At 42.7% G+C, this 26,872-nt stretch overlaps 1 protein-coding gene across 1 annotated transcript in view; it reads right to left on the bottom strand.

Annotated features, from left to right (window-relative positions):
* The window catches only part of LOC122802412 (SET domain-containing protein 4-like), a 233,681-nt gene that overhangs the window by 36,164 nt on the left and 170,645 nt on the right, over positions 1–26,872 (bottom strand). The window contains exons 3-4 of the mRNA XM_044072034.1: positions 24,215–24,310; positions 1,182–1,219 (exon numbers count right to left, since the gene is read on the bottom strand). Of these exons, the coding sequence (XP_043927969.1) occupies positions 1,182–1,219; positions 24,215–24,310 (134 nt within the window). The remainder of the gene's footprint in view (positions 1–1,181; positions 1,220–24,214; positions 24,311–26,872) is intronic.

Genomic DNA, 26,872 nt, shown 5'->3' with positions numbered 1-26,872 from the left:
GTAAGCTGGGATGCCTAACATAATGTTTTAAATCAAAAGACTGCATTACAAAAGTTCAAAAAAATGAAAAAAAATTTTTTCAAAGCAACTCATTGTAACCATAATCAACATGCTGCAAAAATAACACACTTCTGTGTTAAATGCATAACTTTACAGTTTTACTAGAACATCATCAGAAACATAGATGGTGGATTCACATAAACCCAGCTTCTTTATTACATAACATCTGAAAAGTGTAGTATTCACAATACCTACAATTCTACTTACACAGTAAATAAAAGCAAAAAAATGCACAAGGCAATTAAATATTTGTCTTTATTTTACAAAAATGTCATTAAAAAAAAAGAAACAGAAGTAAAATGTTCTGGCATTCTGCTGCTGAATATACTTTGAAAATGCATCCAAAATGAATAACTATTTCAATATACTTTGCTAGATCGATTCTTTATCTTTTCATCCAACACTACTAACTGCAGACCTAAAGAAAACCATATAAAATGCATTACAGCAATCAAAGACATCCTGTCACATGTATGCTGTTTCTGCAGCATTTGTTGGGCTATTCTAAGAACCCAGGTAATGCCTCAAAATTGTGATGGGGGGTCAGGCCACGAGCTTCATAAAAAAAAAATATATGTTGCCTCTGCGGTGCTGAGTGGTAAAGTCTGATTACAGGCCCAGCTTATTCTGGTTCAGTTAGCATCCCAAGCACCAGAGAAACTGTCTGAAAAGGTTTCTGTAAGCAGGAAGAGGGAGCTAGTAATGTCCTGCCACAGCAACATCTTCTGGAAGAGGCTTAGCAATGCAATCTATATCCACAAAACCAGAGGATGTTAACCAAGCCAAGTGTTTACACTCACTCAGTATCAAGTCTTGCTTTGGAGCTTGAAACAGTGGGCACTCTCTGGCATTTGCAGCCTATAAGTGGGAAGGTGCCAGAAGCAAAGAATTTCCTAATCTTGAAAAGTTAATTGTCAGATTCCTGACTCTTACGTCTTCCTGCTGGCGCCTCATGACACCAGGAGACAATAAAAACTGACAGGCCCAAAAGTGAAGAGAGTCTGAACAAGGATGGGAGCAGGGGACAAAACGTGCAAACAAAAAATTGTTCAAATGTATTTGAAGAAAATAAAGAAGAAGAATTACATTATGAAATCATCTCAAATTTCTCATTAACAAACCTTAATGGGTTCAGTGGTCATTAGTCCTCTTCCTGTATCTGAAAAGATTAAAGATAACTTGTGTAAGAAGATATTTTCCATACTTAAAAGCCATACCTTGCCCAGCGTTCCTTAATATGGTTAACCTGCAATTCGATCTCACTGCTACAATTTTAACAAATGCAGTATTCAAGTTACTTTAGGATGCACAGGTAACTGCTCTTTTCTGGATTAATTCATTGCAGGACAGATCCACTGTTAGTTGGCATATTATTCACTAACAGCAATACAACTATTGTGACAGGTTTGAAATCTACAACTGCCCAATTCAAACTTCTCTGCCTTAAACACATTACATCCATCTAAAAGGAACATCACTCTGTTGAATTCCAGCAACATTCCATTCTGCAACAGAATGCAGTGATAACTACATCACGTTTCAGTTTTTAGAGGTACCAATATTCTCTCCAGTCACAGACTCGTATCCTGTCAAGACTGCTTTAAAAGCCTGGTTTAGTATAACACATGATTAAACAAGCTTAATTCCTAGCACTTACTTCAATGTCTAAAATTTAATATGATGCATTTTAACAGACTTGAGAAGGTGAAGTAGTTAACTATAAACAAGCATACAGAAGTAGCGTAACTTCCCAATGATACAGCAACTCAAAATTAAAAAAAAAAAAAAGGATTTGGATTCCTGCTGACTGCACTGTACTGATAACATAACCTGGCACCATGACAGGTGATATGACTGAAGAAAAATTAAGCAAATGTTTTATAGAAAAGGACAGGGTTTAACGTTTCACAAACACTAATGAAGGCCTGACAGACTCACCTACAGCTATATTTTGCAATGTTGAGTGGCTGACCCTGCAGTGCACAGGCTGCGATCTGTGTTCTCCTATCACGAAGATACGGATTACCACAGTAGATGCCCAAAGTAGTTGATTTACACAACTCTTCCTCCATAGGGCATCATGTAGAGTCTGAATAGTTGCCCAGAGCTCCATACATTGGTGAGTTAGAGATGGAAAACTCAGTGTGTTTTTCAGGAGGTGGGAGGAACCCCAGACAGATACAGAGAAAACATGCAAATTCCAAACAGGCATTGGCCAGAAGTCAGGATCAAACCTTGTATCTTGTACTTTGGAGGGGAAGACCTTAACCATTATGCCAACTGGCCTAACAAGCTGAAAAGTAAACTGTGCAAAACAGTGCTGCAACTAGTATTACTGCATGGTATGGAAACCTGGGCAGTAAAGGCAGAGCAGCTGAGGAAACTAGAGATAATGAAGACCAAGTGCCTGAGAATAGTGGTAGGATGCATGCTATGGGACAGATGTAGAAATGAGGACATAAGAGCAGAAGCCAAAGTAGTGCCAATTGTAGAAAAAGGTCAAACAGAACAGATTACTGTGGTTCAGGCACATGTGCAGAAAAACAGAAGACAATCTGGTGAAGAAGACTTGTGATAGATAGAAGAAGCCAAAAGAAAACAAGGGTGTCGAGCAAAGAGGTGGATGGATAGTATGAGAGAAGACCTGTGACGGTCAGGCATGAGTGTTAAAGAAGGCAGAAGAATGGCACTGAATAGAAAGAGATGGTGACAGTCAACATGATACTCCAACCCCATGTAGAAAAATGGGAAAAGGGGGTTTGCTGATGATGATACTGAAAGCCTGAACAGAAATGGAAAGAGAAGCGAAGATGCTGCTTTGCAACAAGGCAGTGTTGTGCCTAAGGAGGAAAGGGACAACAATGGCCAACCAGAAATCACAGAACATTAAAGGGTGACAAAAACTACCAGCAGCATCTGGAAAGCAAGGAACAAATCTGTACAATACATGATGGAAATAAGCTAGTACTTTAATCCCAAACTCTAAGTAAACAGGAAAATAAAGCCTGTGGCAACTAAGTAGTACACAGAATGACACAGAAGTGGAATACAACAAAACAAACAGGAACAATTTGAAAGCACTTACTGATCTGTTAGGACCTGGTAACAGTAAGCCATCCCTTCCCATCATGTTTTAACTCCATCACATTACAACAATGCATTTTAGTGTCACCTTCTTTTCCATAAGAGCCGTCTCCCCTGCCCATATTAGTACTTTAATTTGACATTACCAACCTGCCCATAAATACACACTGAACACAGCAATTATCCGTTCATTTTTTTATCCTTTTATTTATAACATTGTTTAATGTGGGAAGTGCAGCCTTGAATAACAGTGGCAAACATGAAGTACAATACTGTGGCCATTATCTCTTTCACTTAGTTTTACCAGTCATTGTAAATTTTAGTTGTATCAACTGACCATAAATATGGATGTCGGTGTCTTCACTGTTGCAGTAATAACTCCTTGTGATTTCATGCTGTGGAAGCCCTTTGCCATCCCAAATATCACTGACTTCATCCCCTCCCTCTGGCTCAGAGGACACCCTTCCCTCTGATGTTTGGAAGTAGGGGCACACAGGTTGTCAGCCTGGGCCATTTCCTCAGGTCTTTCTTCCCACTAGGACTGGATATCTACTCTCAGAACCCTATGTCAGCAGCAAAATAAACCCATACTGTCACCAAAGATTACTGCAGCTGTGAAGACACTCAGACATCTACATCTATGGCAAATAGGTACAACTATGCTATGTTCACAAAGTTTCACTGTTGCAGTAATAAATCACTAGGGACTCCCAAAGCTGTAGAACAAGCAGTAGGAGAGGTGCTTAGGTGCATGATGTCCTTGATGAACTGTTTCATCATAGTCTGGGAAAACAGAGGAGGTTGCATGGGCATGCAGGCAAAGATGGCAGAGTCACAAATTTTAATGGAGTAGTAAGAAAGGTCCTGCACCTTCACCCACACCCAAGAGAAGATGCTTTGGTTCCAAGCCCATACACTTAAAGGCTCCAGTGGCTGTGGCCAGACATGATATTATATTAGCAGCAAACTATCTCACAGTCAGACATATTGTTGTTCTACTTAACAGGCTGAGCAAAGGTTGCCAGCACCATAGCGTAGAGAGAAAAAGCCCCAACATACGCAGGAAGATTTGAGATAGTTATGGTCTCTTCAATCTCTGTCAAAAGTCAGGGATTATACAGATTATATGGTCATCAGGAATGGGTGGGTCCACCCACTGCCAGCTTCCAAGGTGGTACTATACAACAGGAAGTGGGATGAGAGAAAGGTGATAACCTATAAGCTACAGCTTACATGGGCTGCACTGGCAGCACTCTAGTCTACTTTGATCCTGTATGTGTAGCGACTCAGCTGGTAAATTTGCATCCACAACCTGGAGGGGTATAGAAGTACCAGCGCACCTGTGGATATATGTGATGAGTGAAGGGGGCTCAGCACAGAAACCACACTGCCTACCATGTCAATTACTCTTGTACCAAGGTAAGGTATGGAAGCAAGTCTATAACTTAAAAAAAAAAAAAGGCCGAGTAAAGTACTGTTGTGTACACTTACCAAAAATGTAGATGTTCGAGTGCATTCACTGTTGCAGTCATCACATTTGGGTTATCTGTTTGCAGTAGCCCTCAGTCGGCCTGATAATCAAAGTCTTGGGTCCTGCATCGGATGCTGTCTCATCTTCCATGACGTTAGGTAGTCAGGGGTACAAAGCATGCAGCCGACGCCATTACATCAGTTTTTCTTGCCCCAGATGTCAGGTGCCCCCCTAATTGGAAGTAATTAAATATATATATATATATATATATATATATATATATATATATATACACACACACACACACACACACACACACACACACACACACACACACACACAAAGTTATACCTCCAACAAAAAAAAGCAAATACACCAAAAAGCTTTTAAGCATGGTAAAGGAAAATAGAGGTATAGTCAAAAGATGTCAGGGGGCTGGAGGGAGGGTAACCAGGACTGCAACAGTGAATACACTCAAACATCTACCATTTATGGTAAGTGTACACAACTGTACTATGTTCTTCGTGTTTCACTGTTGCAGTCATCACATTTGGGTAGATTCCCAAAGCTACGGATGGGAGGAGGAATTTAGATAGCATTAGGACCAGCTATAAGGCCCTGCAAGACTGCAGTGGCAAAGCCAACTCTGGATTTACAGAAAATTGGCAAATGGTAATGCTTGGTGAAAGTATGTACAGAACTCTGGGTAGCAGCTTCTAGGATGTCCCTGGTAGGGACACCTCTGAGAAAGGCTGTAGAGGTAGATGCGGCCCTGGTTGAATGTGGTCTAATCCCCTGTGAGATAGGTTTTCCATGGTGCTTATAGCAGAAATGAATGCAATGGCCTATCCATTTAGAAATGGTTTGCTTTGAAACAGCCTTCCCCTCTGCCCCTGCAGCAAATGCCACCAGCAGTCGTTCAGATTTTCTTTGAAGTTTAGTCCTGTCCAAGTAAAATCTAAGTTGTCTGTGCACATCTAAGGAGTGCAGTATCCATTCCCCTTTGTTCTGTGGATTAGAAAAGAAGGTTGGCAAATGAATGGACTGATTAAGAGCCACACTGGATACTACCTTGGGCATGAAGGAGGGATTGGTCCTGAAGAACACCCTGTCCAGATGAAAGATGATGAAAGGCTCCATTGCCATAAGGTCATTTAATTCAGATACCCTTCTTGCTGAGGTGATTGCTAAAAGGAAGGCTGTTTTCCAAGAAAGAAACTTTAACTCCGCACTTGCAGCTGGCTCAAAAGGAGGAAGAGTGAGTTTTTCCAATACACAGTTAAGGTCCCAGGCTGGAGTTGCGGCTCTCTTGGGTGGTCTTAAGTTTTTGGGCCCTCTGAGGAACTGCTTGAGCAGTGGATGAGAGAAGAGGGGTGGTTCTGTGTTGTAATGAGCTGAAATAACTGAGGTATGAATTTTGATGGAGGAAAAAGAAAGGGCTTTGTGAAGCATCTTAGTTAAATATTGAAGAATGTGAGGTAAATTGGGCGCTGCTGTGCCCATCCCTTGAGTTTGGTTCCAGGCACAGAATCTTTTCCATTTTTCAGCATAAGATTTTCTAGTACTAGGTCTCATTGCCACCAAAATGACATCCAACACTTGTTTACTGAGGGATGGTAACAGAGAGATTAGGTAATTAACCAGGCTGCCAGGTTCAGGGTTTGAAGCTGAGGGTGCAGAATCTGGCTCTCCTGCTGTGACAGCAGAGTAGGGGTCTGAGGCAGGTGCCATGGAGCCAGGAGTGACACACTGCACAAGAGGGGGTACCAGTGTTGGCGTGGCCAGTCTGGTGCAATCAGTATCATCCTTGGTTTGTCCTGTTTGATCTTTAGTAGTACTTTGGAGAGGACAGGCAGAAAAGGAAATGTATAAACTGATAGATTTTTCCAGCTGAAGGACAAAGGATCCACTTTCCAAGCTTGCTTGTGGGGAGTCCTTGTGCAGAATTTGTCCAATTGGTAGTTCTGGAGAGAGGCAAACAGGTCTATATCTGGGCTCTCCCATTTGTTTATCAACATGTTGAAAGTCTTTGGTTCCAGTTTCCACTCGTGTGGGTCCATGAGATTTCTGCTTAGTTCGTCTGCCAATGTATTTAGTTTTCCTGGCAGGAATTGAGCCTGTAGATGCACCTGGTAGCTCAAGGCTGTGCTCCACAGAGCCATGGCTAGTCTGCAGAGGGGGTATGAATGGGTACCCCCCTGCTTGTTTATGTACCACATAACAGTGGTGTTTTCCATCTTTACCATTAATTGTCCTGGAAGAATGTGGTCCTTGAAGGCTGTCAGAGCATTTTGTACAGCTAACATTTATTTTGATTGATATGCAGGTGCATTTGACTTGGGTTCCATTTGCCCTGAATGCACTTCCCTGCCAGGTGAGCCCCCCTTACATAGTCTGATGCGTCTGTTGTTAGGGTTTGGGTGGCAGGGGGTAGAGTGAATGGTAGTCCTTTGTTTTGGTGGCAGGCCTCCGCCCACCAAAGGAACTCTAACTGTAGGCAAGGAATGATAGGAATCATTGCTTCTAGATCCTGAGAATGTTGACACCATAGGCTTTTTAGATACCATTGTAGTTTCCTCATATGCAGTCTTGCATATGGAATTAGTAGAATGCAGGAGACCATGAACTCCAAGGCTGGCAGAATTTGCCTTGCATATAGCAGGGCTTTTGTGGCCATTAGTTTGAAGTAAGTTGTCAAATTAATTTGTTTCTCTGGAATGGGGAAAGCCATCTGGGAAGTTGTGTTCAAGCTTGCTCCCGGGAATATAATTTGATGACAGGGTACAAGATGTGATTTATTTTCGTTTATGGTGTACCCCAGACAAGTTAGCACCTTTTGTACAAATGCCAGATGATTCAAAAGTATGTCCTGGCTTTCTGCCTGAATTAGACAATTGTCCAGGTATGGGTATATTTGAATATTTCATTACCCGCAAAATGCAATGACTGGAGCTAGGCACTTTGTGAATACCCTGGGCGCAGTACATAAGCCACAGGGCAGTGCAGAGAACTGATAGTGCAAATAGCCTGCTTTGAAGCGTAGGTATCTTCTGCAAGATTCCCTGATTGGGATGTGCAGGTAGGCTTCCTTTAAATCCAGTGTTGCAAACCAGGCATCCTTGCCTAGCATAGGAAGCAACTGGTGAAGAGTTAGCATCTTGAATTTTGGAATCACCAAAAAGGTGTTTAGGAGAGAAAGGTCCAGGATAGGAAGCCATGAGTTGTCTTTTCTGGGTACCAGGAAAAGTCTTGAATAGAAACCTTGTCCCTTTTCCTCTTCTGGTAGTTTGAATAGCCATTAAGCTTAACAGAGAGAGTACTTGCTTTTGAGACGCTGCCCACTGATTTGGGGGTACATCTGGCCAACCGTTTGGGGTTGGTAATGTGTGGAAGAGAAATATGTATCCTTGGGAAACTATATTTAAAACCCATTTGTCCTGGGTAATGCATTCCCAGTTTTTTTGCTCGCAGAGCAATCTTTCCCCCTAAAACAGCAATCAGTTGAGAAGTGCTTGGAAGTTTTAAAGTTAAATCATTGAGACAGCTTACCATAGGGGGGAGTCTTACTACTCCCTGATTTGGAAATGGGAGCCCCCCACTGCTTAGTCCTGTGCGTACCCTGGGACTGAAGCCTGGGTGTTCTGCTGGTTCTGGATTTGGACTGAGAAGGCCTGGAAGATGCAGGAAAGGACCAATTCTTAAGAGGGCCAATGCCTACTAAATCTTGGGAGGCTGTACTTGCAGGAAATCTTTAACAGTTTGCATAGATTTAGCTTTTTCCTCCATCTTTTTAAGAATGTCTTCTGCTTTGTTGCCAAACAGGCGGTCCTGATTTAAGGGAGCATCCAGCAATTTAGTTTTAATATATTCTGGCAAACATTGCTCCTTAAGCCAAGCATGCCTTCTAAGTACAGACCCTGTGACAGCAGCCCTGTAAGATGCCTCTAGTGAATCAAAACCACATTGCAATATGTTTTCCAACCTGTTCAGGAGAATGCATTAAATCTTGTAAATCCTTATTTTCAGCACAGTCAGAAATCAACATCATTTTCTGTTCAAGCAATCCAATAATATGCTGCTGATACTTTAACATATGAAACTGGCAATTTAAGGCCATTATGGCCAAGGTTGCAGAGGTGTATACCTTCTTACCCCATCTATCCAGGGTCCTGGAATCTCTATCAGAGGGGATGGGATTTTTGGCACTAGTAGTCTTAATGCCCTTGGGTCCCTGAAAAATGGTCTGAGGATCCGCAGTAGGATTTTTAAAAAGGAACTTGTGAGAGTCAGGAACCCTGTAATATCTATCAGGTTTTCTGGGAGCAGGAGGTAAAGAGTCAGGGGGCCAAGCTAGGTTCCGATAAGGCATCATCAACAATGTCTAGCACAGGAGGGATAGCTAAAGGTCTTTGTTGGGGCAGGAGTAAGAAATCCCTAAGCCTCTTTTTAGAATCAGAGTAATCCTGGCTTTCCCAGCGAAAATACTCCCTATGAGTATGCAAGGTTTCACCAAAAGAAAAATCCTCTGGGGGGGGGGGGGGGCAGAGGGAATAGAGTCCTCTGCATCAGAATCCTCATAGGTAGACAAGGGTAAATCCTGGTCAACAGAGGAAACAGAAATTTCAGAATCCTGGTCAGAAGTATCATAAGCAAATTCAGTCCTAGGTCTCTTAGAGGGGGAAGGTTGGCTTCTACTGATTAAAGTAATAAGGTCTTCAGCCATTCTTATTTGTTTTTTAGGCATAGAAGCCTGACCATGCGGTCTGAGTGTCAGTTTTCTAGGCATGGTTCGAGTTTTAGGTCTTGAAGAAGAAGATGGCGTCGGTTTAATATGCAAGTCAGTAGGCCTGAATACACCCTCAGAAGCCGGTGCCTGCACAGCGGCTCCGGACCCATCCAAAGTAGAGACATCTGCAAGTTCCACAGCTGAAGAATCTCACGGCATACCAAACTCTGAATGGGTCTCAGTAGAGGCCTGTGAATCTGAAGTAGTGGGTATCAGGGGCTGCAAAAGTGCTTCACTGAATACCAGTGAACTGGCGACTAGCTTAGGAGAAGCGTCACTGGCAGCTTTGGACCTAGGCAGCCTGTCTCTGTCTTTATCTTTGCGTTTTTTCAGAATGTCGGTATTCAGGTGGCTTACCGAAGACATATCTGGATAATTGAACCAAGTACCAAAATATTTAGAAGCATAAATATACCAACGATGAATAGTTCATGGTTTAAATAAGGCACAAAACCGACATAGGTACGTCGTGGTCAGGGCCTAGGCAAGGAATACAGTACAAATGAAAATCTTTGAGGTATTTGCTTTCCACAAGAAATACAATTACTGACTTTTACTGACATCGGTTTAGAGCAAGAAAAAGTTTCCCCAAAGGGGTACTTAGCTTTAGTTGAAGACTTCGGTTCTGAAACTCGAAAACGAAAATTTCAGGAGTCGGCCGACCTGCACTTACAAACTGCTTCTGCTTCCAGCACCGCACGGCAAGAAAGACTGAGGTAATGGCATTGGCTGCATGCTTTATACCCCTGACTACCTGACTTCATGGAAGATGAGACAGCATGGATCTTAATGGAAGAGAAGGACAGGCCTCTGTGGAGTAGGTCTGCTACGTAGTCCAGGATGAGAGTTAATGAGGGCTGTGCTGTATCCGCTCCTTTAGAGAGAATCCAGGAACAACACCTTTTCCACTTATCAGCATAGGATTTCCTAGTACTGGGTCTTCTGGCATCACGAATGACATCCAGCACCTGCTTGCTTAAGCTGGCCAGTGGAGGAGAATTCAAGGAATGAGCCAGGCTGCAAGGTTCAGGGTTTGCAGTTGCAGATGCAAGATCCGTCCCTACTGCTGAGTGAGGAGGGTTGGGATCTGGGGTAGGTGCCATGGTGGCACCGGTGACAGACTGCGCAGAAGTGGGTGCCAATGTTGGAGTGGCCAGTCTGGGTCAATCAGGACTGCCCTTGGTCTTTCCTGCCTTATCTTGAGTAGTACTCATGTAAGAAGAGGCAGAGGGGGAAATGCATAGATGGACAGGTTTACCCACTAGAAGGATAGGGCATCCACTTTCCAGGCCTTGCTGTGAGGTACCCTGGTGCAGAATTTGCTGAGCTGGTGATTGTAGGAGGAAGTAAATAGGTCCACCTTTGGGGTACCCCATTTCTGGGTTAGAAGGCTGAAAGTGTTGCAGTCTAATTGCCACTCTTGTGGGTCTAGGAGATTTCTGCTTAAGTCGTCTCGTCTACCAGAGAGTTTTGTTTGCCTGGCAGGAATTGAGCTTGCAGGTGAATATACATAGCCAAGGCTGTGTTCCACAGGGTCATGGCTAGCTTGCAGAGTGGGTTCCCCCCTGCTTGTTGATGTACCACATCACTGTGGTGTTGTCGTTTTTTTTATCAGAAGGGGCCCTGGTCAGAGTATGGATCTGAAAGCTGTCAGAGTGTGCTGAACAGCTAGCATCTCTTTCTGATTGATGTGCAGGTAAATTTGGTTTGGGCTCCAGTGGTCCTAAATGCACCGGCTGTCCAGATATGCACACCAGGCATAGTCTGATGCGTCTGTGGTTAGGGTGTGGACGGCATGGGGTTGTGTAAAGGGAAGTCCCTTGTTGTAGTTGCATGCTGCTGCCCACCAAAGAAACTCTGTTCTGAGACAAGGTATGATAACTTCCAGGTCCTGAGAATGTTGGCATCAAAGAATTTTTAAGCACCACTGAAGTTTCCTCATAAGCAGTCTGGCATATGGAATTAGTAGAATGCAGGAGGCCATGAACCCTAGAGCCTGCAGGATTTTCCTTGTGGATAGCCGGGTTCTGGTGGCCATTTGAGTGAAATAGCCTGTCAGATAGGCTTGTTTTTCTGGAGTAAGGAATGCCATCTGGGATGCTGTCTCCAAGCTTGCTCCCAGGAATACAATTTTTTGACTGTGGACTGGTTTTGATTTCTTTCGTTGATAGTGTACCCCAGGGAGGTTAGAAGGTCCTTTACAAATGTCAGATGCTTTTTCCTGACTCTCTGCTTGAATTAGGCAATCGTCCAAGTAAGGGTAAATTTGAATCTGTCTCTGCAATAGGCAATGGCTGGAGCCAGGCGTTTTGTGAAGACTCTGGGAACAGTGGATAAGCCAAAGGGAAGTGCAGGGAACTGATAATGCATAGATCCTGCCCCGAAACGTAGATATTTCCTGCATGAGTCCCTGATAGGGATGTGCAGATAGGCTTCCTTTAGGTCTATGGTGGCTAACCAGGCATCTTTGGACAGCATACGGAGAAGCTGCTGTAGGGTGAGCATTCTGAATTTTGGTACTACCAGGAATGTACTGACCAAATTGCAGAAGTGTGCGAACCAAATACTCCACAATAAAACCACTGGTATGTTGATGCTGTAGAAAAGGAAGGAACAGTATTTATTTTTGATATGAATCTTAGTGTTGTTGATCATAAGTATAACTGTAACTCTGAACGTATTATTTACTGTGCCCTCTGTAACCTGATTGTTTTTACATTGGAAAAACTGATAGAAATTTAAAAATAGAATATGAACATTTGTATGAAATAAGAACAGGCAAAGAGACAAATGCTTTGTATAAACATACCTCAGAAAACAGTGACCACACTTTTAATTTTTTTGTTATTGATGGCGTCACGATTGATATCAGGGGAGGTTCATGGTCTGCCTTACTAGAAGAGAGAATTATACAGGCAGTTGTTATTAAATGCGAACAACTGGCCAGGTTTAAATTAATCCCTCTCCATTAATTCCCTTTTAAAATTGAGAACTTTAAACAGGTGATTATTTATTTATATATTTATTTAGGGTCAATATTAGAACATCGAAGTTTCAGAACTTCGAATGTTCTAATAATCGACACCTACTAACCGAAAACTGATAATAGCGAAAATTAAGATAACCAAATTCTTTCCTAGGGAAAGAATTCGGTTGTCCGTTCCAATCGCTTCACTATTTTCAGCTCTGCGGTGGGAAAGTTACAGTCGGGTTCAGGTAAGTGTCCGATTGTGTGGACGTGAGGGTTTGGGTGGGATAGGTGAGTTAGAGGTAGGGCGTGGGTGAGGTGTGTGTGCGATAGTGCGGGACCTTAGGGTTAGAGTTTGGGTTATGGTAAGTGGGTAGATAGTGGTGTATGTACAGTTTAGTGTAGGTTTAGATGCAAAATTTTAGGTGTATGTGTGTGGATTGCTGTTTGTTTGGTGCATTTGTGTTGTGTGTATGTGTTTTGGATCAGCAATTTTTTTTCCCTAGTAAAAAATTTGCTGTTTGCAATTTTTTCGGTCTTGTCAGTTTTCAGTTAGTAGGTGTCGATATTAGAACATTCGAAGTTCTGAAACTTCGATTTTCTAATATAGACCCTTTATTTATATATTTATCCATTGCTCTTTTAAAAAATTGTGAAGTGGATGATCTTTTTTATATATTTTCTATATTTTTTTATATCTATTAACATGTATTTATTTAACATTTTGTCATTGACATCACAGTTTGTTTTGCCCTTTTAAATTTTTGTTACTTAGGGGGAGTGGCTACTATCATGTGAAGCACAAAGGGAGCCTTTAAAATGTGTCCTGTGTTTGATTTTAATTTGTCTGATGAAGTTCTTTTGTTGAGGACGAAAACGCTTACCAGCTTTCTATTGTCTTACAATAAACTTTTTTGCTTTCCTTGGTGGACTACCAGCATTTTCTACAGCATCAACATACCAGTGGTTTTATTGTGGAGTATTTGGTTCGCACAATTCTGCAGTTGGGTCAGTAGTTTCTTTCTGTCTTTTGGTGCTTACTACCAGGAATGTGTTTAGAATGGATAAATCTAAGATTGGGCGCCAGGTGTCTTCTTTTCTGGGTACCAAGAAAAGTCTGGGATAAAAACCTTGGCCTATCTGTTCTGCAGGAACTGGCTAAATTGCCCTTATGGAGAGCAGGGATTGAACTTTGTTTTGTGCCTTGCCCGCTGGATTGTTGGAAGGTCTGGGAACCCTTTTGGGGTCGGCAGCATGTGGAAATAAAATTTGTACCCCTGGGATACTATGTTGAGGATCCATCGATCGTTGGTGATGGAGGTCCAATTTTTTGCATGATGGGCAAGTTCTCCTCCTAAGGGCACGAGCAATTGGGCAGAGGTGAGGAGAGGAGTTGAGAAGTCATTGTGAATTCTTTCCGTAAGGGGGTGGCTTAGCACTCCCTGTTTTAGAAGTGGAGGTACTCCATTGCTTAGATCTCTGCATACCCTGAGACTGTAATCTGGGGGGGGGTCTGTTTCCCCTGGGTCTAGTTTCCCTTGAGGGGGTTGGAAAGGACCATTGTTTCGAGGGGCAATGCTTACTGAATCTAGGAGGCTGCACCTGAAAAAAATCTTTGACTGTCTGCATAGACTTAGCCTTTTCTTCCATCTTTTTTAAAACCTCTTCTGCTTTGGTGTCAAACAGATTGTCCTTGTTCAAAGGAGTGTCCAGTAATTTTGATTTGACATGGTCTGGCAAGGTCTGCTCCTTAAGCCAAGCATGCCTTCTAAGTACAGAAAGTACAGTTGTGTACCTACCATAAATGTAGATGTTCGAGTGTATTCACTGTTGCAGTCATTACACTTGGGTTATCCTGCTGGCAGGCTACCTGCAGTCGGCCTGAATTCCAAAGTCCTGGTCCGGCGTCGGTTACTGTCGCCTCTTCCCTGACGTCAGTGCGCCAGGGGTATAAAAGATGCATCCAATGCCATTTTCTTCAGTTTTTCTTGCCCCAGATGTCAGGTGCCCCCAAAAGGGTAGGCTAAAAATTCTGCTTATAAAACAGCATTAACTAACATAAACATTACCTTCATCTACAAGCAAATACACCATATAGGTTGTATAGAATAGACAAGTACAGATAAGTCCCAGCAATGACAGGGGGATGGTGGGAGGGTAACCTGGACTGCAACAGTGAATACACTCGAACATCTACATTTATGGTAGGTACACAACTGTACTATGTTCATTGTGTTTCACTGTTGCAGTCATTACACTTGGGTTGAATCCCAAAGCTGAGGTTGGGTGGCTGGGCTTAAATAGAATTAGGAGTGGCTATGAGGCCCTGCAGAACTGCAGTGGCAAAGCCTGCTCTGGATTTAGAGTAAAGAGGTAAGTGGTAGTGCTTTGTAAAAGTGTGCACTGAAGTCCAAGTTGCAGCCTCCAAAATATCCTTGGTTGGTACTCCTCTGAGGAAAGCTGCTGAAGTGGCTGCTGCTCTGGTTGAATGTGGCCTAATGCCCTTAGGCACTGATTTGCCATGTTGTGAATAGCAGAAACAAATGCAGTGGCCTATCCATTTTGAAATAGTCTGCTTTGAAATAGCCTTTCCTTGCGAACCTGCAGCATATGGCACTAAAAGTTGGTCAGTCTTTCTGAAAGCTTTAGTTTTGTCCAAGTAGAAGCATAGCTGTCTGTGTATGTCCAAATAATGCACAAGTCTCTCCCCTTTATTCTGTGGGTTTGGATAAAAGGTAGGCAAATGAATGGTTTGGTTAAGAGCCACACTGGACAATACCTTAGGCATAAATGTTGGGTTTGTCCTTAGAGAAACCCTGTCCGGATGGAAAATAATAAAAGGTTCCACAGCCATTAATGCCTGTAACTCAGGCTCTTTTTGCTGAAGTTATTGCTAGGAGCACAGCTGTTTTCCATGATAAGAATTTTATCTCAGCTGTATTGGCTGACACAAAAGGAGGCAGTGTGAGCTTTTCCAAGACAAAATTGAGGTCCCATGCAGGTATTGGTGCTCTCCTTGGAGGTCTTGTGTTTTTGGCCCCTCTGAGGTACTGCCTTAGCAGTGGATGTGAAAAAATAGGTGGGTCCGTATTGTAATGAGCTGAAATGGCAGAGGCATGGATCTTAATTGATGAGAAGGACAGGCCTTTGTCCAGCATCTCAATTAGGTATTGTAAAATCTGAGGAATATTTGGTACAAGCGTGTCAATTCCTTGTGCCTGGTTCCAAGCAGAGAATCTCTTCCATTTTTCTGCATAAGATTTTCTGCTGCTGGGCCTCCTGGCCTCCAAAATAACATCCATAACTGCTTTAGAGAGAGGTGTGTTCTGAGTGGTTATATTATCCACTAAGCAGCCAGATTTAGTGTTCCGAGTTGGCTGTGCAGGATCTGATTGTTTTGTTGGGTCAGTAGATGAGGAATTTGAGGTAAAGTCCAGGCTGGGCCTTGAGACAACCTCTTTAGGATTGGATACCAGTGCTGGCGTGGCCAGTCTGGGGCAATCAGTATCATTTTTGGCTTATCTTGTCTGACCTTTAGGAGTACCTTGGGGAGGAGAGGCAGAGGAGGAAAAGCATATACTGTAAGGGTTTTCCAGCTGAATTATAGAGCATCCACTTTCCATGCTCGTTTATGATAAGTCCTTGTGCAGAATCTCTGTAGTTGGCAGTTGTGGGGGAGGCAAACAGATTTATGTCTGGGCATCCCCATTTCCTTGTTATCATGCTGAAGACTTGTGGATCTAGTTTCCACTCGTGAGGGACCATGAGGTTTCTGCTTAGTTCGTCTGCCAGAGCATTTGTCTTTCCTGGCAGGAATTGTGCTTGCAGGTGCACTTGATAAGTCAATGCTGTGTTCCACAAAGTCATGGCTTGTCTGCAGAGGGGGTAGGAATGAGTGCCTCCTTGCTTGTTTATGTACCACATGACTGTAGTACTGTCCGTCTTTATCAGCATATGTCCTGGATGGAGTAGATCCTTGAAGGCTGTCAGGGCATTCTGTACAGCTAGCATCTCTTTTTGATTGATATGAAGATGCATTTGGCTTGCGGGCCATGTGGGCCCCCCAGGCATAATCTGATGCATCTGTTAGTGTCTGCCTGGCTGTGGGTACAGTCAATGGCTGTCCCTTGTTGTGGTGACAGGCCTGTGCCCACCATCGAAACTCCTGTTGTAGGCAGGGAATGAGTGTAATTAAGGTTTCCAGGCTGTGGCAATGTTGAGTCCAAACACTTTTTAGATACCATTGTAGCTGCCTCATAAGCAGTCTTGCATATTTAATTAGCAGAATGCAGGATGCCATGAAGCTCAAAGCCTGCAGAATTTTTCTTGCAGATAACTGGGTCTTTGTTGCCATCTTTTCAAAGTAAGAAGTCAGTTGCTTTTGTTTGTCTGGCATGAGATAAGACATCTGGGCAGTTGTATTTAAGCTTGCACCCAGGAATATTATCTCTTGAGAGGATACTAGTTTTGATTTATTTTCGTTTACTGTGCACCCTAGGCAAATTAGTAATCTTTTTACAAATGCCAGACGCTTAAGTAGAATGTCTTTGTTCTCTGCTTGAATAAGGCAGTCATCCAAGTAGGGATATATTTGAATTCCTCTTTGTCTGCAAAATGCAATTACTGGTGCCAGGTATTTTGTGAAGACCCTGGGTGCAGTAGATAAGCCAAAGGGCAGTGCAGAAAATTGGTAGTGAATTGAGCCAGCTATGAATCTGAAGTATTTTCTGCAAGATTGTCTGATTGGACATGCAGGTATGCCTCTTTGAGGTCCAAGGTTACAAGCCAAGCCTTCTTGCCCAGCATGGGCAGAAGCTGCTGCAGAGTCAACATTTTGAATTTTGGAATGTCCAGAAAAGTGTTTAGAATAGACAGGTCCAGTATTGATCTCCAGGCTTTGTCCTTTCTGGGTACCAAGAAAAGTCTTGAGTAAAATCCTTGTCCCTGCTCTTGCTGTGGTACTCGCTGAATAGCCCTCATGTCCCTGAGAGATTAAACTTGCTTTTGAGCCTCTGTCCATTGATTGTGTGGCAGGTATGGCATACCTTTTGTCTTTGGAAGGGTGTGAAAGTGGAACCTGTAGCCCTGAGAAACTATATTCAAGACCCATTTGTCCTGCGTGATCATGTGCCAATTTTGTGAAAAAAGTGCTAGTTTTCCCCCTAAGGGTGCTGCCAAAAGATAAGTGCTTGGCATTGACAGAGGAAAGTCATTGGGACTGTTTCCTATATGATTGTGATTTGTCTTCTCTGCTTTTGGAGGTAGAAGCACCCCATTGTTTAGGCCTGTATGAGCCTTGGGGCTGGGGTCTGCCTCTAGGACATCTGTATCTGCCTCTTTGTGGCCTGTCTGACACTGGAAAGGACCAATTCTTAGAAGGCCAGTTCCTGCTAAATCTGGGTGGCTGTACCTGTAAGAAATCCTTTACTGTCTGCACAGATTTCGCTTTATCATCAATTTTCTTCAACACCTCTTCTGCCTTAACACCAAACAAAGTATCATGCTGTAATGGAGCATCTAATAATTTTGCTTTAACATGATCAGGCAGATTCTGTTCCTTTAGCCAAGCATGCCTTCTAATGACAGAACCTATAACAACGGCCCTGCATGAGGCCTCCAGTGAATCAAAACCACATTGCAAAGTATGCTTTCCCACTTTTTCAGCTGCATGCAATAAATCCTGCATTTCCTTGTTTTCAGAACATTCAGAATTTGTCAACATGTTCTGTTTGAGCAGTGACAATAAGTACTGTTGATATTTAAGCATATGAAACTGACAATTTAAAGCCCTTACAGCCAAGGAAGCAGAGGTGTAAACTTTTTTCCCCCCATCTGTCCAGTGCCCTAGAATCCCTATCAGAGGGGACAGGGTTTTTGCAGTGGAAGCCTTGCCCCCTTTGGGACCCTGAGATATAGTTTCTGGATCAGCAGCAGGGTTTTTATATAGAAATTTATGAAAATCTGGAACCCTGTAGTATCTGTCAGACAGGGGGTAAAGTCAGGAGATAGGCCGGACTCTGAAAATACATCATCTACAATGTCTAGAACAGGTGGAATAGCAAGAGGTCTGTGCTGAGGCAGTAAAAGAAAGTCTCTGAGCCTTTTCTTAGATTCTGAGTAATCTTGGCTCTCCCAGTGAAAATGCTCCCTCATGGTATGCAGGGTTTCCCCAAAAGAATAATCCTCAGGAGGAGAGGCTGAAGGAATGGATTCTTCAGCATCAGAATCCTCATAGGGAGGAAGAGAGTATCCCTGTTCTGAAGAGGAGTCAGAGGAAATGGAAACCTGATCAGAAGAATCATATTCTGTGTCTTGCCTAGGCCTCTTATCAGGAGGGGGATGGGAACCCCTGATCAACATAATTAGGTCTTCGGCCATTTTAAGCATCTGTTTCTTAGGCATGGAAGTCTGTCCAGGAGAATGCTGTACTTGTTTCTTTGTCTTTAAAGCTGTTTTAGTCTTTGCCTTAGAAGCCGAGTTTGGCTTGACATATAACTGTGTAGGTCTGAAAACACCCTCAGAAGCCGATGCCTGCTCAGCGGTTCTGGACCCATCTGAGGGAATAGTTTCCGAGTGTCCAATACCTTGAGTATCCAGAGACCTAGTTGTCTCCACATGGGAGTCGGAAGCGGCCTGTGGATCTGAGGTAGCGGGCGTCAGGGGCTGCGAAAGCACCTCACTGAGAACCAGCGACTGGCCTAGCAGAGGCCTCGTCGTCGGTTTTGGACCTCTTGATGCCTGTCCTTTTCCTTGTGCTTTTTATAAACTCCGGTCGTCGGCTGTTCTGACAGCATTAAATAATTAAACCTTCGGCCAAAGTAATGAAAGGCAAAATCGTACCGACGCTTAATAGTGTGTTGGTTAAATCTAGCGTAAAACCGACAGCTAGCAATGTCGTGGTCAGGGCCAAGGCAAGGAATACAGTAAGAATGAAAATCCTTATGAGGTATTTGCTTCCCACAAGAGATACAATTGTTAACTTTTTCTGACATCGGACTGGAGCAAGAAAAAGTTTCCCCAACGGGGTACTTAGCTTTATTGAAGACTTTGGTTCTGAAATTCGATTTTGAAAATCTCAGGAGTCAGCCGACCGGCCCTTGCGAACTGCTTTTGCTTCAGGCACCAGGCAGCAAGAAAGAATGAAGAAAATTACGTCGGATGCATCTTTTATAGCCCTGGCGCACTGACGTCAGGGAAAGGGCAACAGCAACCGACGCCGGACTAGGACTTTGGAATTCAGGCCGACTGCGGGTAGCCTGCTAGCAGGAAAACCCAAGTGCAATGACTGCAACAGTGAAACACGATGAACATCCTGTGACTGCTGCCCTGCAATATGCTTCTAGGGCGTTAAACCCACATTGCATTGCATGTTTGCGGACTTGGCTTGCAGAATGCATAAGCTCCTGTAATTTTTTATTTTCGGCAGTCAGGAAAGGTGGACCATTTTTGCTTAAGTTCCATAGTATGTTGCTGGTATTTTAGCATGTGGAACTGACAATTCAATGCTCTAATGGTGAGAGTTGCAGAGGTGTATACTTTCTTACCCCATCTGTCTAAAGCTCTGGAATCCCTGTCCAAAGGGATGGGATTCTTAGCTGTAGTCGTTTTTATTCCTTTAGGCCCTTGGGAGATTATCTCTGGGTCAGCAGTAGGATTTTTGAAAAGAAATTTGTGAGAGTCAGGGACTCTATAGTACCTGTCTGGTTTCCTTGGAGCAGGGGGTAAAGTATCAGGAGTTAGACTGGATTCCATAAAGACATCATCCACAACATCCACATCCAGAGCAGCAGGGATAGCTAAGGGTCTGTGCTGTGGTAAATCTAAAATATTCCTCGAGTCTCTTTTTTGACAGAGGATAATCCTGGCATTCCCAGTGGAAATGTTCTCTCAAAGTGTATAGGGTTTCACCAAAAGAAAAATCCTCTGGAGTGGGAGCAAAAGGAATGGATTCCTCTGCATCTGAATCCTCATAGGCAGATAAAGGCATGCCTTCATATTCTGAAACCTCAGAGTCATCAGACTCTTGGTCAGTTAAAGCTGCTTGGGACAGGTCTCTTTTTCTTTTAGCAGGGGGAGGCTGGCTTCCCCTAATCAGCATGATCAGGTCTTCTGCCATTTTAAGCATTTGAGATTGAGGCAAGGAAGCTAGGTGCTTGACTTTGGGTCGTCGTTTTTTTAGGCGTAGCTCATACTATTGGCCTTAGAAATTCGGTAGTTTTAGAGAGAACTGAAGACAAGAAAGAAGTCGTCGGTTTGTGTCTAATTTCAGTAATGCAAAGAACTTCCTCAGAAGTCGGTGCCTGCACAGCGGCTCCAGACCCATCCAAGGTAGAGACATCCACAGGTTCCAGTCAAAGAAGAGTCTTGCGGTATACCGGACTCCAAGCGGGTCTCAGTAGCGGCCTGCGAATCCATCGAAGTGGGCAGCAGGGGCTGCAAAAGCACCTCACTGAGTACCGCCGAACTGGTGACTAACTTAACGGAAGCGTTGTCGGCAGCTTTTGACCTGTGCAGTCCGTCTTTGTCTTAATCCTTACATTTTTTTGGAAGATCGGTAGTCGGATGGCTTACCAAAGCTATTTCGGAATACGGAGATAGAGAACAAAAATATTTAGCTACAATAAGGGCCCGACGACGAATAGTTCGGGCATTGAACAAAGCACAAAACCGACAGCAAGGTACGTTGTGATCTAGGCCTAAACAGGTGACGCAGTAAGAATTTGCTTTCCACAGGTGAGACAATTATTAACTTTTTCTGACATCGGTTAGATCAAGAAAAAAGGATCCCCACCGGGGTACTTAGCTTTAGAAGACTTCCGGATGATTCAATTTCATAAACAAAAACTCCGGTAGTGGCTGACCGGCACTCGTGCAAACTGCTTCTGCTTCGGGCTCCTCGGCACTACAGACTGATGTAATGGCATCGGCTGCCTGTTTTTATAGCCCTGACGACCGGACGTCAGTCCTGAAGCAACAGACGCAAAAATACTAAGTCTCTGGTATTTGGGCCGACTGAGGGCTACCTGCAGGCAGATAACCAAGTGTGATGACAGGGAAACACGAAGAACATCAATATATTTCTCCTATGTGATCCAGTTGTATAAGTTACTGCCTCTGTACAGTACTAATTCTTCAGACCTAGGCACAATTCCTCTTAGCATGACAATTCTTGATAAAGTCAGAAATAAAAGAGGGCCAAAGGCCCAAAAATCAGGGACAGATTTTAAATAATATGCTTATAAACTTAGAAAGTTGCTAGAATAGCATTTTTTTCTGAAATGATATGAAGCCTGATATTCAAATGTCTGTCTACATTTAGTTACTTCAATACCCACTGATTTGTCAGAAAAATACAAACTTTATAAGAAACAGAACAGAAAAATGAGGAAAAAACCTGGACATTCTGTGAAATTCTTAACACCTGAGAGAAATGCTCTGCACTGGAAGATGCATTATTTACTGTCAATGCATATTTATTAATGTGATAGTTTAGCTACAGAGCAATCCAGCATTCAGCAAAGAAAAATGATTGCTGGAATAATGTTTGCTAATATCATGTCAGCTAGAAAGGTATAGCTATGTAACTTGCTTGGTGACTTACATATGGTAAGATTTCAGAGAGCTCTAAACGGTCTACACTACTAATGCAATAACTAAGACTTCTTTTTAACAGTTTGGTAAGGAAAATCGCAGATGTAATTGCTCCTAAGGATGTCCCCATTAAAGACCTGGCAACAAATGTTGACTCTGAACTTCAATTTAATCGCACCATATCAATAATGACTGGAGAATACTATTCATTTAATTATTAACAGCATCAGTAACAGATCTAACAGTATCATCCTACAAATATTTATCTTTTTGGTTTCACCAATCGAATTCAATGACATGTTCTGTTCATTACTTAAGCACATTTTGCAATGTTAGAATGTACAACATTAAAAGAATCTGAGATTTACAATAATTTATATAAAAAAACAGAAACAAACACCTTGGTTCACATCCTGCATCACAAAGACTCGTAGAAGATGACTTGAACTTAACACACAGAGCTATTAAAATACGTTTATGTGCAAATGACTTAGTCTAACATTGTAAAAGTTAGTTGCACATAATCAGCATGGGATGGCAAGCAAAACAGAGGTTAAATGCACAGGATCATAAGAGGTTACTAGCCTAATGGCCCTGGAGCCCTTACAAGCTTAGCCATGAGCTTATCCCCAAAAAGAAACCTCAGTCAGCACCTGTCGCCCCTGTCAATGAGGGACTCAGGTGGGACCCCTGGACTAAATTTGTGTTTTCCCATCCACTCAAAGGCTGCACTTGTAGGTCAGCAAGGTACTCCATTTGACGTGTATGGGAAGTCATTTCCAGAGACAGGGCAGTGCCTGGGAGACAAACCTGTCTCTCCAGCAAGTTTTGTTGATGTTGCATATTAGATTCAGGCCTTTCGAGCGGGTAATGTGTGTGGAGTTAGACTTATGGATATGTATCATCTCAAATAGGCCAGTGTCTGATACTGCCTTGTGGGTGAGACACAGATCACCTCCAAGCAATCTGTATAGTACAGAGTACAGCGGCAATGATTTGAGCCTGTCCACATAGGGCAGGTTTTAGAGGTCATGGATTCTCTTTATGAGGTATTTCTGTAGCCTTTCCAGTTGGTGCAGACGTTTGTAGAAGTACATATCAAACGGGGCGTTATACTCAATTACAGGTCTAATGAAGGAGGAGTATAGAAAGTGAATAACCTCCTTTTTCTGGATGCAATCCCTTTACTTATGAGATAAACCAAGTAAAAGTTTTTTCTGACCACTGCTGCTACATGACAGTCAAATGTGAGATTATCAACCAGAGTACCCAGGTATCGGAACACAGGTAGTGTGTTTAGGGGATTGCTGTTGATGTGGTAATTAGCAGGGGCCATGTTTTTGCCGAATGCTATGATGATACTTTTTTTGTGTTTAGCTTGAGGCCTTGACTTTGACACCAGTCATTAGTTGCTGTGAGACCCTCTTGCAGTATGTTAACAATCATTTGAGGAGTCAATGACAGCACCCAAATTACAGTCATCCACAAATTTGGTCAGCCACAGGCCTTTTGTCTTTGCTTGGACCTCTGAGAAGTAGATGCCAAAAAGCAGAGGTCCCAGGACAGATCCCTGGGGAACTCCACTAGTCTGCTGAGGCGGAGGCACCTATTTTGACCTTGAGGGTCCTGTCATTGAGCCAGCTGGTCACCCACCTGATGAGACAGGGATTTACACCACGCTGTGTTAGGTTCTCGATGATGTCTGAATGGGGGATTGCGTCAAAGGCCTTGGCCAAGTCAAGGTAGGCTGTATGTACGGACTTTACATCATCTAGGGCCTTGGTGACAGTCTCAAAGAAGTCAACGAGGTTCAACAGGCAAGATCTGCCCTTGACGAATCTGAACTGGGTGGATCAAGTGCTTGGAGATTGCCTATGTCCTTGCTTAAGAGATCCATAATAATATGCTCCATGGCTTTACAGATCAGACTTGTCTTGTTGCATAAGAACAAAACATAGATTTGTAATGCCGGCTCCCTTCTTTGTGACAATCTCTCACTTATAAGAATATAAGAAATGCGCCATGCATATATAAAACTAAAAATTCTCCAGTTAGCTAAATGGAGGAAATGAATTTTAACATGACATTATGTCATGTATAAGCTTTAAGATAGCCATTGGGACACATTTTGCACAGTTAACCAATAAACTCTGAATAGGAGGTTATCCCTCAGAGAAGTAACTGAACAAACACAAACCCAACTTTATCTGCATTGTATTTATTCAATGTTATTGATAAGTTTTATAAGGCTTACCTGGAAAGTAGGTGGGCTGCAAAGTAGAGTCTTCAAAACCTTGTTGCTTTAGCCATTTCCTTAACTGAACATAGCATCTCTCCTGACTCAAATTTACTGAAAGAAACAAATTAAAATTACTGCCTGGTTAATTAATGCCATAAAATTAATCAATATGTTGCTCAATGACATGCAAGCATCAAATGAAAAAAAAAAAAGACTCAAAGAACTGCTATCCCTTCTGGATGCTCCCAGAGGACACATACTCATGGTGAATAAAAGTACCCACTGTCCAAACTAAACTACAACACTTCAACAAACATGAATAAAAAATTGCATCACCAATTTATGCAACTAACTGGCATGTTTGATCTGAAGTGCTACTGCTTGCAAAGTACCTCAAGATGTGCCTTAAATTTCTTCATACTTATCCTTGAAGTTCAGATGGCCCTTGTCTTAATGATGGCTTACTATTTATAAAACAAATATAACACATCTGAGACAAGAGATGAGGTTTAGACTTGCTTGTTAGAGATGTTATTCTTCATTGATTACTACAGTCAGTTGTTGTTGTTGTTGTGTCTTTCGGCTTATCCCGGTTAGGGTTCGCCACAGCGGAACTCCGGTCCGCTAATGTTTGGCAGTGGAATTTTATGTGCCGAGTTACCAGCCCTGACGCACAACCTTCAACGAAGGCACGCCCATTCACGCATGCCTCCACACAGAAGACGCTCTAGCTGAGAATCGAACGCGACAACATCTTGCTGTGAGGCGACAACGCTACGGCAGCACCACTACCGCGGCCAACTGATACAATTTGTGAGAAACCCCTTTGCTCATTAAATGATCTTGCAATTTTGGGGAATAAAGAGCTGACTAAGCCTTGCAAGGAGTTCTATCCAGCTTTTACCCTTTGTTCTACAGGAAGCGACCGGCATATCTCCACAAAAAAACATATCTGAATGCAGTATTAAATAATTCCTCTGTCTTTAAATATGGAGTTTACACCCAGCAAAAATATTTTTTAAACGAAAATTCATTGTTTAGGCAAGAATACAATAAGTTTTTTGGGCATCTCAAGTTGACTAATACATTTGAACAGGTACATGATGAAGGAGGGCATTATATTTTAGGATTAGCTTAATGACAGATGAACATAAGGGTAGAACAATTACAGGAACTTCATGGTCTAAGCCAGAATACAAAGAATATCTTGGGTCTCTCAAATTGAGCAATGTGCTTGAACAGATACATGCTGAAATGGGCATTATATTCAATGACTTTTTTTTTTTTTGCAGGGGAGGGCAAGCAGCCCACTGCACCGCCACACCCCCTGAACTTACATCAACTCTGAAATCTCCATACCTCAGAGAAAAGGGAATCTTCAAAAAAATGGCATGTCGAACATCCTTGGACCATTCAGTGTGGGTTTCAGGACTCACTCTTAACAGGTCCTGACATTTCAAATAATTACCACAGAAACATGGTAGCTTAAATGATGAGTTTAACACAGGTGTTCAAGTCTCCATCATCCTACCATTTTTGAAAGGGGATATCATTTATATGACAGGAGATAAGAATATTTATTTCCCAAACAGAACTATACTGCACTTCTTAGCATTTATTTTGACCACTGCCTTTATACTACCTGCTGGCATGGTCTTGCCTTTGCTGAAATAACTTAATGGCAAGTAGATTAGGTAAACAATGGCACCTAGTTTACAATCACCAGCACACTTACCCAGTTATTTTCCTGACTTATGGCTATCAGCAAAATAAATGCCAAAGAGGAATGCAGACGGCACAACATAGATCTCTGTGGGACTGCATTGGTTACATTTTTACATTTAGAGAAAGCTCCAGCAGCTTTCGCCACACAGGTTCTATTAGCTACTAAGTTGGCTATCCAACAGAATACATGGATACCTTAAGGATTAATAATAATACCTCTGTGGGAAATTATCAAAGGCCTTAGCCAGGTCAAGTTAAGTGGTATGCAGTGAGTGGCAACTGCCCACAGTTATCTGTTATGCTTCCAAGGACGTTAAGCAGACAACACATGCCTCACCAAACTAGTTGCGGTCCAGGGTTAGGAGATCTTCCATGTCTAGGAACAGGATCTCAGCAATGGCACATTCAAAAGCCCTGCATAACACTGGTGAGACTACTGTGTCTCTAGTTGCCTGAATCAGTGGCCAGACAGTTCATACACAACAATGTTAATACAGCTGTTCTCCAAACATCAGGTATATAACCTGCGGAGAAGCTGAGGTTAAAAAAGGTTAAGGAGATACTTAGACTGTACTTGGCACTGATAAGAAGGCAAACTTTGGTACATTGTTAAAGACCATGGCTGTGATGTTCTTGGCTTTGGAAAGGGTTATCAGGACTTGATCCATGGAGAGTTTTCAGGGAGGGAGTAAAACATGGGGGGGGGATGGGGTAAATCTGGCACTAAATTTGTCAGCTAAAATGCTGGTTATTTTATTATGGTCCAAAGGGGAAGTACTACTTGTAGACAAGTTCAGAGAACTGATGGGTGTTACTTCTTAGTTTACAGAGTCACACAAAGAACTTATACTAAGCTTTTGCACAGGGGGAAACTCCAAGTACTTACTCAGCTTTACATTTTATAATGGTAGACTGGACGTTTTTACAAGGTGGGGAGAAGACAACTTG

The sequence above is a fragment of the Protopterus annectens genome, chromosome 5.part0 (assembly GCF_019279795.1).
Source record: "Protopterus annectens isolate FY-2018-M chromosome 5.part0, PAN1.0, whole genome shotgun sequence".
Classification (NCBI taxonomy): domain Eukaryota; kingdom Metazoa; phylum Chordata; order Ceratodontiformes; family Protopteridae; genus Protopterus; species Protopterus annectens.
Note: the sequence above shows the minus strand (reverse complement) of the source record. Positions and strands in the feature narration are given on the sequence as shown.